The sequence below is a fragment of the Colobus angolensis genome, unplaced genomic scaffold (assembly GCF_000951035.1).
Source record: "Colobus angolensis palliatus isolate OR3802 unplaced genomic scaffold, Cang.pa_1.0 Scaffold308, whole genome shotgun sequence".
NCBI classification, from domain to species: domain Eukaryota; kingdom Metazoa; phylum Chordata; class Mammalia; order Primates; family Cercopithecidae; genus Colobus; species Colobus angolensis.
The window spans coordinates 432,384-450,115 of NW_012116355.1; the positions used below are offsets into that span (position 1 = coordinate 432,384).

At 46.1% G+C, this 17,732-nt stretch overlaps 1 protein-coding gene across 2 annotated transcripts in view; it reads right to left on the bottom strand.

The window, feature by feature from the left end:
• The window catches only part of UNC13B (unc-13 homolog B (C. elegans)), a 234,659-nt gene that overhangs the window by 14,205 nt on the left and 202,722 nt on the right, over positions 1 to 17,732 (bottom strand). For both annotated transcript variants that reach the window (XM_011950473.1, XM_011950472.1), the window contains exons 13-25: positions 15,927 to 16,001; positions 14,885 to 15,104; positions 13,360 to 13,587; positions 12,620 to 12,761; positions 10,430 to 10,599; positions 9,879 to 9,994; positions 9,370 to 9,533; positions 8,568 to 8,718; positions 6,763 to 6,831; positions 5,266 to 5,355; positions 4,787 to 4,915; positions 1,622 to 1,749; positions 901 to 986 (exon numbers count right to left, since the gene is read on the bottom strand). In XM_011950473.1, coding sequence (XP_011805863.1) covers positions 901 to 986; positions 1,622 to 1,749; positions 4,787 to 4,915; positions 5,266 to 5,355; positions 6,763 to 6,831; positions 8,568 to 8,718; positions 9,370 to 9,533; positions 9,879 to 9,994; positions 10,430 to 10,599; positions 12,620 to 12,761; positions 13,360 to 13,587; positions 14,885 to 15,104; positions 15,927 to 16,001 — 1,768 coding nt within the window. The remainder of the gene's footprint in view (positions 1 to 900; positions 987 to 1,621; positions 1,750 to 4,786; positions 4,916 to 5,265; positions 5,356 to 6,762; positions 6,832 to 8,567; positions 8,719 to 9,369; positions 9,534 to 9,878; positions 9,995 to 10,429; positions 10,600 to 12,619; positions 12,762 to 13,359; positions 13,588 to 14,884; positions 15,105 to 15,926; positions 16,002 to 17,732) is intronic.

Below are 17,732 nucleotides of genomic sequence, written 5' to 3' on the forward strand. Positions count from 1 at the left end.
GGATGGTCTTGATCTCCTGACCTCGTGATCCACCCATCTCGGCCTCCCAAAGTGCTGGGATTACAGGCTTGAGCCACCGCGCCCGGCCTCAAGACTCACTGATTCTAAACCTCACACATTCAAGAGTCTGAGGGTGGCCCACCTGCCCTGCCATCCCACCCAAATAACAGATCCGGACTCTACTTTGTCCTTGCCCAGATGGCTCCTCCTCCTAGATGGGCTTTCACAGAATGAGGAGACAGACTACCACACCTAAACAGGCAGGAAAGGCTGCTGAATAGGTGAGTACAGATGGGTACAGATGGGAAGGTCTGATACAGGTATGGAATGATATCTTTGTGGACCAAGGTAGGAAATGAATAAAAGAACAAGCTGAATGAGTAAGATGAATAATAATTTGCCTGTGGCCCTGCTCTATAGGAGAAGTGAGGGAAGAAGTATCTTCCTGGCATTGTCATACTAAACCAGAGCAGCTTTCAAGAAAAGGCAGGCCAGAGAGTCCCCAACATAAGAAAACAATTATATCTATCTGTATATTTAAGGTTCTGATTATTTAAAACTGAAGTTTCACAAGACCATTCTCCAGGAAGTGGACAACTTCAGAACACCCACCATGGGAGAAGTTCATCTCTGGGCTGGGAAGGTCTTGAATAGGCAGTTGCTGCACAGCTGGAAGGAGGAACCTACAGCCACACAGCCATTTTCATATTTCCTTTGGCTGCAACTTTGTCCACCAAGGTCTCCTGGGGGCCTACCTCCCACCAGGCCTAAAATTCCTTTAGTTTCTCACTATACCACTCACCAAACAAGTTGTTGTAGTTGTCTGGAAGAGGAAAGGGACAGTGAACAAGGAGCTTGGGCTAGGAGCCTGGCAGCCTACCAATTTGGACAGATCCTTACCCTCCAATGCATATTTCATGTCTTGGGCAAACAGATGCCACATCACTTCTGCGCTGACTTTTCCCACATTCAACTCCTGAGGAAACCTGGATGACAGAAGAAACCACAGTCAGAGAATAAGGCAAGAGCCATTTGATTTGATTCATTTCAAGGCCAAAGTGCCTAGTTCTTGGAAGTCATATTGGAGAGAGGAGAAGCTTATAGTACAGGGCTAGGTCCAATCTGGAGAAAAGGGGCCCAGGGGCCAGTGGCAGGACAAGTGGGGGCAGAAGGGATCCCCGTAGGCAAGATGGGCCTGGGGGCAGAAGATGCCCAGAAGGCAGGCAATTGAGAGGCAGAGACTCTCCAGGCAGTGGCTGGAAAGCAAGCGCAGGCTAAATAAGATGGAGGAGAAAGGGCAAGGGAGGGGTGGGCTATAAGAAGGCCCACTTCATTCAGAGTGAACAGACACATACACACATGGTCTCTGGATCCCCTGGGGCTCCTATGGCAGCCACAGTCCCAGAAGGAGGCTGGCTCAGTCTGGGCAGGGACCCCCATTATGTTTCCACACCTTTCTCCAGAAACAGTTACCCAGACAGATACAAGGGACAGAGGGACAGATGGGCGGACAGGAAGAAGAGGTGGCACTGCAAACATACAGAGACAGGAAAGAAAGAGGTTGTTAGACAGATGGACAGACCAGTCACCAACAGACAGGGCCAAAGAGGGTGATACTCACTGGTTCAGAACAGGTGTGTAGGAATTCTTATCTTCCTCTATGATTGACACGATAAGTGTGATGAGCTTGGGCCAGAAATCCAGGTTCCGAATGCTGGGCCCTTGTTCCTCTGGAGGTAGCTCCTGCTTCTTGATCCAGAGGACACAGTGAGAGAGAGGGAGAGTAGAGTAGAATGTAAAGGGTGTCTCCAATGATCCTCTTTCTCTTCCCCTCCCTATACCTCTTCCTCTAGAATCAAGGACCTTTCCTCTCCTAGAGCCTGTCTTCCACAAGACTATCCCTGTTCTGTAAGAATGACTATTGTGAGATCCCAGAACACAGGGAGCCTGTCGCTGAGAGGTTCTGTCCTCAGCCCCAGGGCACTGCTCTGATAAACTTGGTCAGTCCAAGAGATATAAAGATGCCCATCCTCCTTCTTCCTTCTCTCAGTTGCTACGGGCAGAGTAACTCCCTGGCTAAAAGAAACAGCCCCTCCAGCCTCACTAAGTAGGTCCAGTTCTATGCGGCCCCTACAGGCAGGTAGCCCTCCTCTACTGACACCACACCACGACCACACACATACACATCTCAGTTCTGAGCTCTTTCAACTTCTGCAGGAGCTACTGAACAGATCTAGGGTGCATTTCAGCCTTTCAGTGGAGTAGGACTTCCCTTGACCCCCTGAAGTTATTACGGGGAGGAACTGCATCTAGGAAGCTATTTGCCTAGCTGGATAAGAAATGGCCTTACTTGGGAAGAGGCAAGCCTGAAAGCTTTACCTGAAATATAGAGTAAAAAATCACTCTATAGTCACAGCCCAGAAAAGTGAGGTAGGAGTCACCACAGGGAGCCTGGAACACATATTGTCTCCCACTAAGACAAAGACGAAGGTGGAGCTGCCCAGAAGTACAGGAACAGGGCTTTTTTGTGGGATGTCACATGCCACTGGAAAGCTTCCACAGTCCTTAATAAGCCTGCATTATCAAGAAGTTACTAGAAACCAGGACAGAATCTTTAATATCACTTAAATACATCTCTTCCTTTTATTTTTCTGTCATTGTCCTGGCTCAGGCTCTTATCATTCAAGGATTTCTGAACTGGTCTTTGATCTTCAATCCAATCCCTCCTCCTCGCAGCTATCAGTGATCTTTCTACAAAGAAAATCTCAGCGTGTTACTCCTCTGCTTAAAGCCCTTCAGCGGCATTCAATACAGTTTAAATTCCTTAGTTTATATCTTCCAGAATGTGACTCTCTCTGAACCTCATACAACTCTTTTTGTTCCAGCTTATGTGCCACACACTCTGCTAAGACCTTTATACACATTATCCTATCTAATCCTCACAACGACTCCATTGAGTAGAAATTATTATCACCTTCATTTACAGATGAGGAGAGTGAAGGGCAGCAAGGTTATATGACTTGTGCAGAGCCATGCAGTTGTAAAGAGCAGAACTAAGATTTGATCTCAGACAGCTGAATCCCATAGCCTGATGCTGTAAGTACCCCAAATTGCCATACTTCTTTATTTTTATTTTGTTTTTTGGAGATGGAGTCTCACTCTGTCGCCCAGGCTGGAGTGCAGCAGCACGATCTCGGCTCACTGCAACTTCTGCCTCCTGGGTTCAAGCAATTCTCCTGCCTCAGCTTCCCAAGTAGCTGGGATTCCAAGCGCCCACCACCATGCCTGGCTAATTTTTGTATTTTTAGTAGAGATGGGGTTTCACCATATTGGCCAGGCTACTTTCAAACTCCTGACCTCAAGTGATCCACCCGCCCCAGCTTCCCAAAGTACTAGAATTACAGGCGTGAGCCACTGCGCCTGGCCTGCTTATATTTCTTTAAATTAACATGCTTATACATAATTCTGTGCCTCTAAGCATTCTATTTGCTCTCCGTGGTATGCCCCTTCCCTCCAGCCCCTTTCTTTAGTTAATTCCTACTCCTTCCTCAAAATTCAGATTGAACTTTGCCTCTTCTGAGAGGTTTTCCTGACATCCCTGGTACGGGCTCCCAGAGCATGCTTGCTGAACCTTTGGTGTAGATGTATCAGAAAACTACAACTACAGTAAAACATAGTAACAACAAAATAACAACAACAACAAAAAATAAATGTAGTAATTTGCCCTGACCTCCACTAAACAATGAGATCCCCAAAGACTGAAATGCCTCTTACTCAACTTTGCCTCTAATGCTCTATTAAGTGAATGGATGGACGAATAAACCAATGACTGAAGGTCAGCAGAAAGAAATTTTAAAAGACATGAAGAGTTTATGCCAGTGTAAATATGAAAAAATGAAACTGAAAGAAAGTAAAAAGCAGATACCAAAACACAAAGGCTAAAGAGTATCCCTGAAGAGTTTATGAACTCTCTTTCCAAGTCTAGTTCATTCTCATGCTGGGGAATAGAGACCAAATATTCAACCAGACCTCTCCATAGTTGAAAGATCAAAGCTGAGAACAGTGTCTTGCCTCAACCAGAGAGACTTCATACACAGATGACAGAGGAGCCCAGAATGTGTCAAGTAAAACAAAGGCCTCAGGAAAACCTCTCATGGACTTCAGAACCAATAGGAGGCTTTATAAACCTTAAAAGGAGGAAGGCTTAAATACATGGCTGGCACAGAAAGTACACTTGGGAATGAGAAGAGGCAGTAGGAACAAGATCTTAGTCTTTATGAGGGTGCTCCTAGGAAGCTTTACAAATTGGATGTATTTACCTAAAGATAAGTGTCCAAGACATTTAGGTTGTCCTGCCATCATTGGTTGTCCAAATCCCACTGCCTTTTAAGGTCTATCTCAAATGTTCCTTATTTTATGTAGCTTTTTCCGGTATCTGATCAAGGGTGGGACAAGACTCTTTCTCCTTGGAATTCCTTTAATTTTATCCCTTTTTCAAGGCCCTTCAAGTCAAAAGACTCTGGGATGGACTGAGAATTCACCTACTCAACCCCTGAACCCTATGAATTTAGGTTTACTTTCTTCAACATCATTATTGTTGCCATTGCCCAGGGGTCTCTTTCCATCCACATATCTCATAGTCCACATGGTTCATACTCCACAACTCACTTACCGTTAAGAACATCAAGTACTTTGTCCTGAGCGCCTTTCCACTACCATTGTGAAGGAAAGCTGAGGCTCTAGAGAGCCACTGATAGCTGGCCCCACCTGATCCCGAACCTCTTACCAGCTGGTACTGGTGGCTGTATAAGTCGTGGCAGTTGTTGAAGATATATTCATATGTGGAGTTCAAACAGGCCTTCACGCAATCCTTCACCACCTGGCTGGCTCTTGGAGGGCTTTGCAGTTCTTGTACCTGCCAATTAAAAGAAGAAATATGGGCCTAAGGTCCTGCTCATCTGTGTGGGATATTCTCCTAACACTACCCCAAACCTACTCTAGATTCTTTCATCCCTCTCTGGGTCCCTAGACCTTTCCCTGTGATGAAATTGCCAGGATAGCTGACAGGGAAAACTTCCAGCCCATCCTCATGGATTTATAGTCATTATGCTCTCTCAGAAGTAACCCAGGGAACAGGTACACAGAACTGTAAGCTTAGAGGTGATGAATCCTGTAGCTTCAGACTCTGCCCAGTGATTCTTATTTTTCATGTTCCTGTAGCCAGGTCTCCAGCCCAGAACCACCCAAACCCAGTCCATTTCTTACCTTCATTCTGAAGAAAGTAATGCTGGTCAGCAAATCCACTGTGGATTTTAAGTCCTGAAGCCGTTCAGGACTCCCAGCAGGGAAATTATTCTGTTGCAAATCAAGCAAATGTAAGAAAGGAACAGAGGACTATGAAAACCTTCCCTGCCAAAAGTGATGATATCAAAAGCTTTCCTAATTGCTACCTACTGGGTTTTTCTCTAGTCGAGCTGGCCAAAAACACTGTAATGTTACAGGTCTTCTTCTCTTTTTTCTATTGATGCAAACAGGCTCTTGCCAAAAGCAGGGGTTAATACTCTCCACCCTAGAAAGCAACACATCCTCCCTCCAGCCCTACTTCCCATGCAATGTATAAGAACTTGTACAAATGAACACACAGGCATACACACACTTACACACATGCTTTTCTTGGATGAAGATTCTTACACACCAACAGCGACTTCTTCAAAAGTTACAATCTAACTGTATATCCTGGAATATAAGTGGAGCCACACTACAGGCCAAACTGAGGTCTAGGACGTGTACTTTTTGTACAATAGACCCCAGCTCTTCTACTGTTCTGCAGCTAGCAGATGGCAGATCTCTGAGCAGAACTGCTTTTGGAGTAAGTTCCTTAGGAATTTCCAGCCATCCTTACTTCATTCACTTTGACATGAGTCTCAGGAGGGAGCTGCTATGAAGAGCTGAAGGGAGATGCTGAGCCTGTCTTCACATTAATGGTCAGTTTTTAAACCTTCAAATGGCTACTTATATGCCAAATATAAGACATACAGTCAGCTGTCCATTATTTGTGCAAATGGAGGGCACTCGAGCAGACAATTAAAACCTCACTTCTTTTTAACTTTAAGGTTGTTTTTATACTTACTTTTTAATGTGCGTATATTGCCTGTTCTGAAAATTCACAGCACTTTAAAGCAAGTAATGAAGCCATTCTAAGATCTAACATAGGAGGAACTGAGAAACTGCCCATTTCCTTATCCTGTCCTGTCCCGGGTACCCATCCTCCTATTACACCTATATCCTCCCTTTATACTACAAATGGACATGCTCTCTGATACAAATTACTTGCAAAAGCCAAGCTACTCTCTTTCCCCCAGCCAGATTCTCACACCTCCCCTGGATAACGAGGAGAGTATGGAAAAATGCAAAAAAGAAATGCAATTAGGTATCTAATTTTTTAAAAGGGTACTCCCAGAAGAGATTATCCTCAGGAAACTCCCTAATGAGAATGTCACCAGAGAGTTTAGTAGAGTGTTAACAGTGAGGTTGGAAAGCCAACTGTCCATAAAAAGTAACCATACCTGCTGCTATTTATATACCACATGGTCCCTGGAGTTAAAAGAACCACAGGTGTCAGTAGCATTGGCCATTTGCGTGGATGTGATGACACAGACCAGCTTTCCCTGGCCTCAATCTTTACAGCCAAGATTGGCCTACAGTCTCTCTGGGACTGTGCTTGATATCTATTATCCTGCCCACAGCCATGTCTTCACTCACCCTGTATGTAGAGAGGTCGATCCTCAGTGAGTTGTGTAGCTGGTCCAGCAGTTTTACAAATCTCTCTTTCTGAGGGTGAGAAACAAATAATGCGGAAGAAAAAGAGAACCTGTGTCTGAGTCCCCTAAACTACAACAGAAACAGAACCACCTCTGGATGAGTAGAAAGAGTTGGGAGGCATTGGGCTGGAGACACATCCCTGCCTATGGGAAGAACAACAAACAGTGTAATGAGATAGATAGTCCCTGTTCTATCTCTTTGCAGCTCTGTCCCAATCTGGGAAATCTCACACTGGCAAGGAAAAAGCCAAGTCTCTGGGAGGAGAAAAGGCTCCTTCTACCCAAGAGTCCATAGGGCACGACCAGTGCATCTTTATCTCCTTGGGACTGTAACTTATCTCAGTTAGATAAGAAGAAACTCCAAACACATTCTCTCTTGAGTCTGAGGTCTCCTGACTTATCTTGGGGTAGTGCATAATAGTTATACAGCTACAGCCTAGCAGTGATGATGGGAGAGAGAAACCGATGCATTTGAAAGGTAACAGGGCAGGCCTGAAGGGGTCTCTCTTTAAACCACATTCCACACACACTTCCCATAGTGTATACTTTTTAAATGTTAAAATATCTAACATATACTATTTTAATAGCTGATTTTCATAGAAAAAGTATACTTAAACATGGAATCATATGCCTGCAGGATGTTGGCATCCCACTCCTAGAACTCATATATTGATTATATGAGTAGATATTGATTAAGTCAATACATAATGAGATGAGGCAAAATGGAACAAATATTTGACTGGCTTAATACATTACACATCTACAGAAAGACTCTATCAACAACAAAAAATTCATTAGTACCAAAAAATCAGGGCTCGCAGACTCAGTGAATTGGGGTGATATCAGTAACTTTATGCCCAAAATGGTCATTTTTGTGTTGAGTAAGAATGATTTTATCTAGTTTATACTGAATTAATGTCAGGTGACATTTTGAGTAATGACTCAACTTCTCCGGTACCTTAACCCAGGAAGGGCACACCCTGGATAGGGAAAACAGTCTAGACACTAGAAAAGGGACAGGTTCAAGTGCACGTGCACACTGGCATCGTTGCTTAGACATCAGTCTCATATAAACTCAAGTAATATGCATCTGTCACAGACAGATTGAACAAGATTTTTAAAAGTCCATTTGTGGACCTGCAAGACTGAAGAATATGGAAGAATATGGTAACTCAACCAAGTTGCTGGCCCAGAGAGATTCTGGCCAAGCCCAGGTGGTACCACCCCCAACCACCTTCTCTTCTTTATCTGTGTCTGTGGAGAGGCTATTAGTATAGTCTGCATACCCATAAGGAAACAAGGTTCATCTATCAAAATGGAAGCTACCTGAATTTTAAGCACATCAAGCAACTCTACAGGACCAGCCAAGAAAAATCAAACTTGGCCGAGTGCGGTGGCTCAAGCCTATAATCCCAGCACTTTGGGAGGCCAAGGTGGGTGGATCACAAGGTCAGAAGTTCGAGACCAGCCTGACCAACATGGTGATACACCATCTCTGCTAAAAAAAAAAAAAAAAAAAAAAAAATAGCCAGGTGTGGTGGCATGCGCCTGTAATTCCAGCTACTCAGGAGGCTGAGGCAGGAGAATTGCTTGAACCCAGGAGGTGGAGGTTGCAGTGAGCCAAGATCGTGCCACTGCACTCCAGCCTGGGCAACAGAGCGAGACTCTGTCTCAAAAAGAAAAAAAGAAAATCAAACTTTATTAATTGGTAATCAATGCAGACATACGTGTTTACATGATACTTACCCCAAAGTTGGAGGCTGCGAAGCGATCAGAGGCAGAGACATTGGTAGAGGCAGTTGTGTGGGCATAGTAGGCATTGATGTTGGCCAGTAAGGTGCTCATCACTGCTGGCACACCAGGACACATGTACTTGGATGATAAACATGCAAAGTGCCTGAAAAACACAGCACCCTCAGCCTCAAAGACTCTTCAGGGCTTGCAACAAAAGCCAAGCAGGAACTCATTAAAAGTTTATGGGCTAAGTGAAGCACAGTCAGGGCAATTGCTGCCCTCTGCTTACCTAGGGCTGCTTTCTGTGCACAGCTCTAGGGGCAGCATCACTGACAGAAAGGCTACTCTGCTTCTCATAGCAATCTGGAATTCCCATTTAAAGAGTCCTGATCGACTCCACACCCAGCTGCTTTCCCTGCAGTTTAGTGTCCTCTTTGACCCCTGGGCCAGTCTAGGCCAGACCGGCTATCACAAACACATGTACATGAGCACACATCCTGTCTGCTCAGGCCTGTGATGTCTAGGCAGATTTGTCCTTGCATACTCTCACATGCCTTTTTCCCTGCAGAGTTCCCTCAACTCTGAGGCAGTTACTGACAAAACATTCCCTTTTCTGTGAATTACTGACAAAACATTCCCTTTCTACGTAACCCTTCTTGCCTTGGGGTACAGAACTATCCCACCCAGCTCAGAGAGGAAAGGAAAGGAATCACTGCATGCTAACCCACTAAGGACCTACCCACCATTGTCAGTGTGCCTTAGTTAGCCACCCAGCGATTAGTAGCCACTTCCCAGCACCCCAGCAGAGACTCACGTCATGGCCTGATATATGGACTCAATGCCATAACGCATGGCAAATTCATCCACAATTTCTTGGACTGTCTCATCAAAGTACACCTTCCAGGCATCGTCTCCTCGAGCTTCAGGGATACGGACTCCTCCACTGCCCTGAATGTCTGTGAGGTAATGGAAAAGGTTCTGCAGAAGACAGAGCAGAGAAAGGGAATGGGTTAAATACATATGAAAAACAAAAACAAACTTGGTAGTAAAGCCCAGGAGAATGTGAATAAGGAAGGTTCCACAGAAATTCTGTTCTTCCAGTCATTGCTCAGTTCCTTCTATGGCCCCAATAGGCTGTTCTCACATTAGTGGAAGAGAATGCAGTCTGGGTTCAATCACTTGGGCTCTCCAGGGTAGCAGAGTGAGTCAAGGATAAAATTTAAAACAGGCCTCGGATCTCCAACCACCTAGCAATCCTACTTATGGCCAAAGGCCTCTCCCAGCACTGCTTTCTGATCCCCCACCTACCAAGGGCTGGCTCACCTCATGGAGACACGTATACTGCACATGGTATGGGGCTACTTTCTCCTCCCCCTTGATCTCCACACTGATTTGTAGTCGGATAGCCCCTGAGACGGCTGATTTGTCTGTCCTCTTCTCTAGGAAGGAAAGAAGACTGGAGATTGACACCAATGCAACTAGACAGCATAGATAGTTCCATTCTGGCTTAACCCAAGGAAAAGAAGGGGCCAAGCCAAGGACTCACCATATAGGGTGAATCATTCCAGTGACTATATATTCCACAAATACCCTTGAACTAGCTGGGTAGGAGAACAGGAATGTGGCGGGGGGACAAAGGCACTAGTATGAAGATTAAAGGGCCTTCTGAAACCTAGAGAACATTCAGCCAGAGTGAGTTGCAGCCACTGCCACTCCTCTGTCCCCCATCCCTCCCCATAGTCAGTTCTCTGCAGGTAAGACGGGCTCTGTATAGAGATATGCTTTGGGGACAGATGGTGGTTTTGGTAGGACTATTCCCAGGTCCCCTTCATGCTCTCCCTTCCAAGCAACTTTCTTGGGTCCAGTTTCCTCACCCAAATTGTACCAGACGTCCATCTCGCCACTTAGGGTCCGAACCTCAATGATGGTTTGGCCGAGGAAATCATCAGACTCTCGCTTTAGGCGTTGCTTTACTCTTGACTTGATGTCATCATCCTCATCCCACACACGCACCTTAATGCGGTCAGAGGAGTTGTGGCACTCACTGTGAGAGAATTAGGCAGGCTCTGTTAGGGGCAGACCCAGTAGCGCCAAATCCTGTTACTTCCTATTCCCTCCCAAAAGCTCTGACAGCTGCACTTGAGGCCCTGGAAGAGGAGAAGTCAGAGGACAGCAGTACTAAAGTTCCAAAAAAGTTGGGCTATCCCAGCAAATGACTCTTCATTCCTCGGCCTGGGTGGCTCTATCTACTACTGTACAGTTCTTATTGTTCTAGAACAAAGGGCAAGGGGTGGAGGGAAGAGTAATTCAGGTCAATTCTGACTTCCTATACAGCTAGCTGTATCAGCAACACCAAGAGGAAAATAGCTAGATATGCCACGGAGCTCCAGGAAACAAATGCTAGCTCCATCCTCAGAGCCTAAGACATGAAGTCAGTAAAGGTGCTACACATGTCCATGGTAGGCCCATATAGTTATAACTGTTTAGCTTTCTATCTAACTCCCCCATCTGCCTAACTATGTGCTTGGTGAGCTTCTATATTATCCTATCATATCCCATTGAAATGTCATCAGGTTTGCTTTGGAGAAAGTTTTCCCAGGTCTTCTCTCATGCTGTCCTCTCCAACCGTTGCTTTCTGGGTTCTGTTGTTTCACCCAAAAGTTGTAACTGGCAAAATTTGCTGTTCCTTTCCCTATGTTCTTATGACATCTTTCCACATTCCATTATAATATTACAGTATAACCACCACTCTGTGGGAAGATAATAGACAAATCAACAATGAGCTTCTTGAAGCCAGGGATTGTTCTATTCATTTTTAGATACACTATTTTATGTATAGTGTCCTGTACAGAAAATGAGCTTAAAAAACTGTTTACTAAAAGTGGGCAAAAACTACCAAGAGCTAGTTGATTTTAAATTAGTCATAAGAAGAATTCAAGCAGGAACTATTCGGATTCTCAAACAGGTGCTTCTCCTAGTAGCTATTAATATTATCTCTGGATTAGAGATTAATTTTACTATATCCTAATCCTTTTTTTTTTTTTTTTTTTGAGACGGAGTCTCACTCTGTCACGAGGCTGGAGTGCAGTGGCGTGATCTTGGTGCACTGCAACGTCCACCTCCCAGGTTCAGGGGATTCTCTTCCCTCAGCCTCCCGAGTAAGCTGGGACTATAGGTGCCTGCCACCATGCCCAGTTCATTTTTGTATTTTTAGTAGATATGGGGTTTTGCCACATTAGCCAGTCTGGTCTGGAACTCCTGGCCTCAGGTGATCCGCCTGCCTCGGCCTCCCAAAGTGCTGGGATTACAGGTGTGAGCCATGGTGCTGGCCCTAATCCCTTTCTACCTGAATCTTCTGAGGAGCCAACAGAAGGAGGCCTCTACATTGCCAGCCTGCTTGGCTGATTCAAATCCAAAATCTGGACCCTAGGCCTTATTGGGGAGTGACAAAGCATGTCAATTCTCCAGATATTAGTTTGTCATTTTTCAATAACCATCCTTTACTGTCATAAGAAATAGTTTGTAAGAAAGTGAGATAATAAAAAAATCAGTGAGGGTAGAAGCTGAGGCAGGAAGAAACACTACCTTTATGGGAAACAGCAACTTCAGAACCCAGATTTCCACTTTCAAGCCAGAATTACCCAGTTTTAGGACAAGGACACTCCCTCCCCACTCTGTATAACAGCCTTCCTTACGAGAGCCTAACCCTACTGTACCTTCCTAGGCAAGGGTAGGAGGTACAATAAGGCAGTCAGTCCCTGGTTCTGTCACTGAGCAGTAAAGTAGTAAAATCTTTCTACTGCTAGAAAAAGCAGGATGGGGTGCCCTAGGGCCCCTTTAATAGCCCTGGTGAAGACAGGGCATGGGCATAGTAACCCTGACACAACAGGTCATGAGAAGAAAACCGGAGAAAGAATGGCTGATGCCTGAGCAAAGCATGTGAGAAATGGATTTTTCTCCCCTGCCTTTGCCCAATCTTCAAGCTCAAGCCAAGAATGGCAGGATGTGATCCTGCTCCCCCAATACACACAGTTCAAGGTAAGACAAAGCTCTCTGTGACTTACAAATGGAACTTTTCCTCCCAAACAGGATTCAAGTTTCCAAAAATGGTCTTGGTACGCTTCTTGGTTTTGCCGACTTGCACAGTCACATAAGGGTCACTGGATCCTGTTTTATCCTTGGCTTGTAGGCCCTGGGCACACACCACTGCAACCCAAGCATGTACAGGAGGCTTCAGAGTCGGTCAGAAGCCCTCCACAGCACTACTCGTATGCTCTCCATCTTAGAGCAGTCTATGCTCCTTGCACAGACACCGTAATCCCATTCCTCCATATTTATTCTTCGTCCTGGGCCACAAGCCTTTCCTTTAAAGCCCAAGCATCCCATCTCCCTACCCAACCCCTAACTGACCACTTGTCTCTACATTGGTCCTTATACCCTCTGATATATACATGCTTTAGCCCCATCCAGTTAGCAAACCACTGGTTGACTACTCCCTGGTCCCCTGCCCTTTCCCTTCCCCCTCCCCCCACCTCTTGTAATATCAAACTGTTAGCCAATCTACAGTGTTAGGTTGTTAGCAAATCCTTGTGTTATGGTTCATGTTGTTTGCAGATAGCAGTCTTGCCTCTCCAGCACCAGGGTCTAGGTAAGGAGGAGTGATGAATAATGAGGGCTTTCCTTCCCAGTGATTTCCTTTTTCTTTCTTCCCAATCCCTTGCTCCCTCATGCTCAGGATGCTTCTTCCCCAGGCTCCTCCCCATAGCCCAGGCCTTCCTGTCCCCTCAAACTGTGGCCTGCTCACCAGTAATGGTGATCTTGGCCGACCATTTGGAGGTGCCATCCAGTACACTCTGCTTCACTGTTTTCATCTGCTGCACATGGGCAGCTTTGCTCACTGTGAAGACGTCCCGGATAACTTCAAAGATCTCTGGCTTATTTCGCTCTCGGATCTTCATGCGGTCCTTCATGGCCATGATAATGTTCTGGGTCCGGTCCTCAGCTCCATGTTTACAGCTCTTTTCTGCAGCCCCTGAACGTGGTCAGGAACAGAAATTAGGATTAAGCAACAGGTCACCTACCAGACCAAGGGTTGAGCTGAGGAATGGGGCCCAGGAGAGGCTGCAGAGCAGTGGAGAAACTATGCAGCCAGCCTGGTTGCTACTTCTCAGCAATTAAGGCAAGGGCCCTCTGGAACCTGCACTTGCCACCTCTTCATGTTGGGTTTTGGCCAAGTCGTTACTAGCATTTGTCTTCAGGCAGTCTTTTCAGAGCCCATCTCTTCTGCTGACTCTGTCCTACCTGTCTCTTCATGTCTAACCTAGCCATGCCACTGGCACCAATTTGAGGCTCTTCAAAGGGCATTTTCTATGAATAATTTCTCAAGGCCTCTCCCTGGTCCCCTTTTATATGTCATAGCTATCCTTGGGATAATGAAGTACTTGTGGGTCTGTCTAGAGGTGACCTTCCCTTCTCCTAGCACAATCCTTAAAGCTTTCAGTGCTACAGCCTGGCTTGTCGGTAATACCTGGGAGGTCTGGAGGGCAGGAAAATAGTTTCCACTTCCTTCACCCCTGCTTTTCCTGGGGTCCAGCCACAGTGAGTGCAAGCAAAGCAGGAGGGTAGCAAGGAGATATAAACTTTGACCCCTACCATTTTCTCTGACAAGAACTTGTTGCTTTTCCTGCTCCTATTCTCCCCACTCCATCATGGCAGGAAAAGTCATATATTTAGCCAAGGCTGTGGGGGTCTGGCATACTCTCCTCTTGGACATCTATCAGATTCATTTGACACTTCTATTTTTGGCACTATTGTCTAAAAACAAGCAATGAATGCTGCCTTCCCTGAGTCCTAGATTCTAGGCTTCCGGAGGTTCCTCTGTGGGGCCTGGAACCCCACAAAACTCTATTTCTTTCCTCTCATTAGTCTCAGATCCTGATGCTTTTGTCATTTGGACTATAAGGCCGCTGTGCTGTATACACTGCAAAGCTCAGTCTCTGGGATCAAGAGAATCCTAGAAGAGATTCTAGCTACATTAGAAGGCCACAGAAAGCTCAAAGAATTTTTCCTAAAGGTGCTTAAGAAGGTAGTGTAAGACCTGTTATTTGGAAAGGCAAGGCTCCTTGATTCAGAATTCTACCTTCTCTGAAATGGATAGGGTTTCAGAATCAGGTGGACTGGGGGAATGAAATGGAAAGGGTTTCAGAATCAGATGGACTGGGGGAATGATTGGTTCAGCCATCCCAGCTCTTTGCCACAGACTATTTTGGAGAGCCCCTGCAGAGCCCCTACTGCCCCACTCCCTGCCCCTCAACCCACAGGGCACTCACGCTGCAGGCAGTCAGCATTGAGCAGGTCCTGGCACTTCTCGTGGCACTTGACTCCACATTCACTGCAGCGCATGCCCTGCCGGGCAATGCCCCAGAGCAGGCCTTCACACTCATAGCAGTAGGTTGGGGTAGTGGCTGTCCAGACCTCAAAGTTGTGAGGAGTGGTGCACGAAATGGGGTAGATTAAGGCCTGCAGGGTTTTCTTATACACGTGGGATTTCTGAAAGATACATACCCCATCCCATGATTTTTGTTTTTTGTTTGCTTTGAGACAGTCTTGCTCTGTTGCCCAGGCTGGAGTGCAGTGCTGCGATCTCAGCTCACTGCAACCTCCACCTCCCAGGTTCAAGCAATTCTCATGCCTCAGCCCCCGAGTAGCTGGGATTACATGCACATGCTACCACGCCTGGCTAATTTTTGTATTTTTAGTAGAGACGGGGTTTCACCATGTTGGTCAGGCTTGTTGAACTCCTGACCTCAAGTGATCCACCTGCCTTGGTCTCCCAAAGTGCTGGGATCACAGGCGTAAGCCACCATGCCTGGTCCCCATGACTTTTGGATTCTGCAGGGAGATACCAGAACTAAGACCCTGTGGGACAATCAGGACCTTGATTTCGTGTCTCCTCTGGCAATGAAGAAGATGCTCTATCCTGGCCCAGCCCATAGCCCAGCCTAGCAGAATGAGGCCCACAATATAGTGTGCTCCTGGTTGTCCAACACAGGTTGGACCTGATGCTGGATCTGAGCCTTGTTCCAGCATTTACACTTTCTAAGAAAACAGAAGGTACTTGGTCCATCATAAAACCCTGAGTTCAGTGGTCACACCCTTCAACATGAGACTTGGGCTTACTCTCTGATCTAGACTCGCTTAGAGCCTTACCCACTGTGGAAAACTAACACCTGATGCTATCTGTCTTTTTCATCAGCAATGTGTGCCTAGCACTCTTGAATTCCCAGAATTCCCAGTTATTAATTGCATGGCTACAGAGATGATCACCAGTCCTGAGGCCAGTGGACTTATGAAAGCACATGGGTCACTTACCAGCTCTTCGTCCTTAAGAGAAGTACGTGTAGCCATTGCAGAAGTGATTCCTGCCTTCCGAGACTGGACCAGTGACTGTGAGGGAAGATCTGCTGTTAGCCCTGACCACCGCCAAGGGCTGGCAAAGTCCTGGGAAGGGAGCTTCAGTGACCAAAGCCACTTGACTATAGCTTACTACAGTACTTTCTATTTTTATTGTCACTCACAGCAATGGCCTTAACAGGTGACAAGTGTCCCAGGTTAAGATGCAAAACCCAAGGCCCTCAGGGCTTCTCTATGTTAGAACAGCACTTTCTTCAGGGTATCTATCATCCAAAGAGTTTCTTTTTCCCTCACTCTTCTTAGTGTCCTACCCCACAGAAACTCCTTGTTTATGGGAAGGAAAAGGAAAATGAAAAGCTTAGAACTATAGTAGAAAACAGGTAAGTAAGAATAACAGAGACACACAACTGTGTCAGAGTCACATTCAAGAGCCATTATGGAGAAAAATGATTCCATGGTAACCTCTATACCTTGGCACCTCCCCAAGCCCACATAATCCCTTGGTGGCTGCAGAGGCCAGCAGGTCTACATGTAGGGCACTTGGCAAGTGAAAGGGGCATTGAAGCCTCAGTCAAATCAAGCAGGACAGGGAGTTAAGTCTGAGAGCTGGGGTTACCTTGCTAGCCACGCTCTTGCATAGGGGGCCCCATGTATCTGCCAAGCCCAAGCTTTAGGGGCAGCCCCTGGAGAGGCACATGGATTCCTAAAGGCAGAGGACACTGAGAAGACAGAAGTCATAATATCAGCCTGAGCAGGAGGAACAGCTGGAAAGGGCCCAAGTGATTTGGGATGTGGACTTTTTTTGTTTGTTTTGAGACGGAGTCTTGCACTGTCACCCAGGCTGGAGTACGGTGGTGCGATCTCAGCTCATTGCAACCTCCGCCTCCCAAGTTCAAGTGATTCTCCTGCCTCAGCCTCACGAGTAGCTGAGATTACAGGCACCTGCCACCACTGCCGGCTAATTTTTTTGTATTTTTAGTAGAGACAGGGTTTCACTATGTTGGTCAGGCTGGTCTTGAACTCCTGACCTCATGATTCACCCGCCTCAGCCTTCCAAAGTGTTGGGATTACAGGCATGAGCCACTGCACCCAGCCAGGGATGCAGACTTTTAAAGAGGATGGGAAAGGGCTCTGGAGACACTCACCATAGCCTGTGTAAAGGACAGCAGAGAAAGGAACAACATGATGTTAAAGACCCGAAAAGGCATGAAAACTTTCAGAGGCAACTGAGAGGTTCTTCCCTATAGTGCAAATCATTTCCCAATCCACTCTGCTTCTGTCCACTAAAAACCGTCTTCAACCCAGACCACTGGCTAGGACCCAAAGCCTAGAGTACCTACTCTAAGGAGTATTATGCCATAAAGCCAAAGATAGGGCAAAAGACAGAGAGGAAGAGCAAGAAATAAACTGGATACTTGCTTGTGGGCAAAGAGTGAGAAAGGACGAGGAAAAAAAGTAGGAAGAAAAGGAAGAGAAAAAAGAGGAGATGAGAGACATTAAGGAAAGGAAAATGGTATTGAAGAAGAGATGGCATCAGAATTTATCTTCAACCAGCTAGATGAAGAGCTGGTAGAAGAAGAGGTACATTAGAAAGGAGGAGTCGGGCATGGTGGCTCACGCCTGTAATCCCAACACTTTGGGAAGCTGAGGCAGGAGGATCACTTGAGCCTGGGAGTTTGAGGCCAGCCTGGGCAACACAGTGGGATGCTGTCGAAAGAAAGGAAGGAAGGAAAGAAGGAAGGAAGGAAGGAAGGAAAGAAGGAA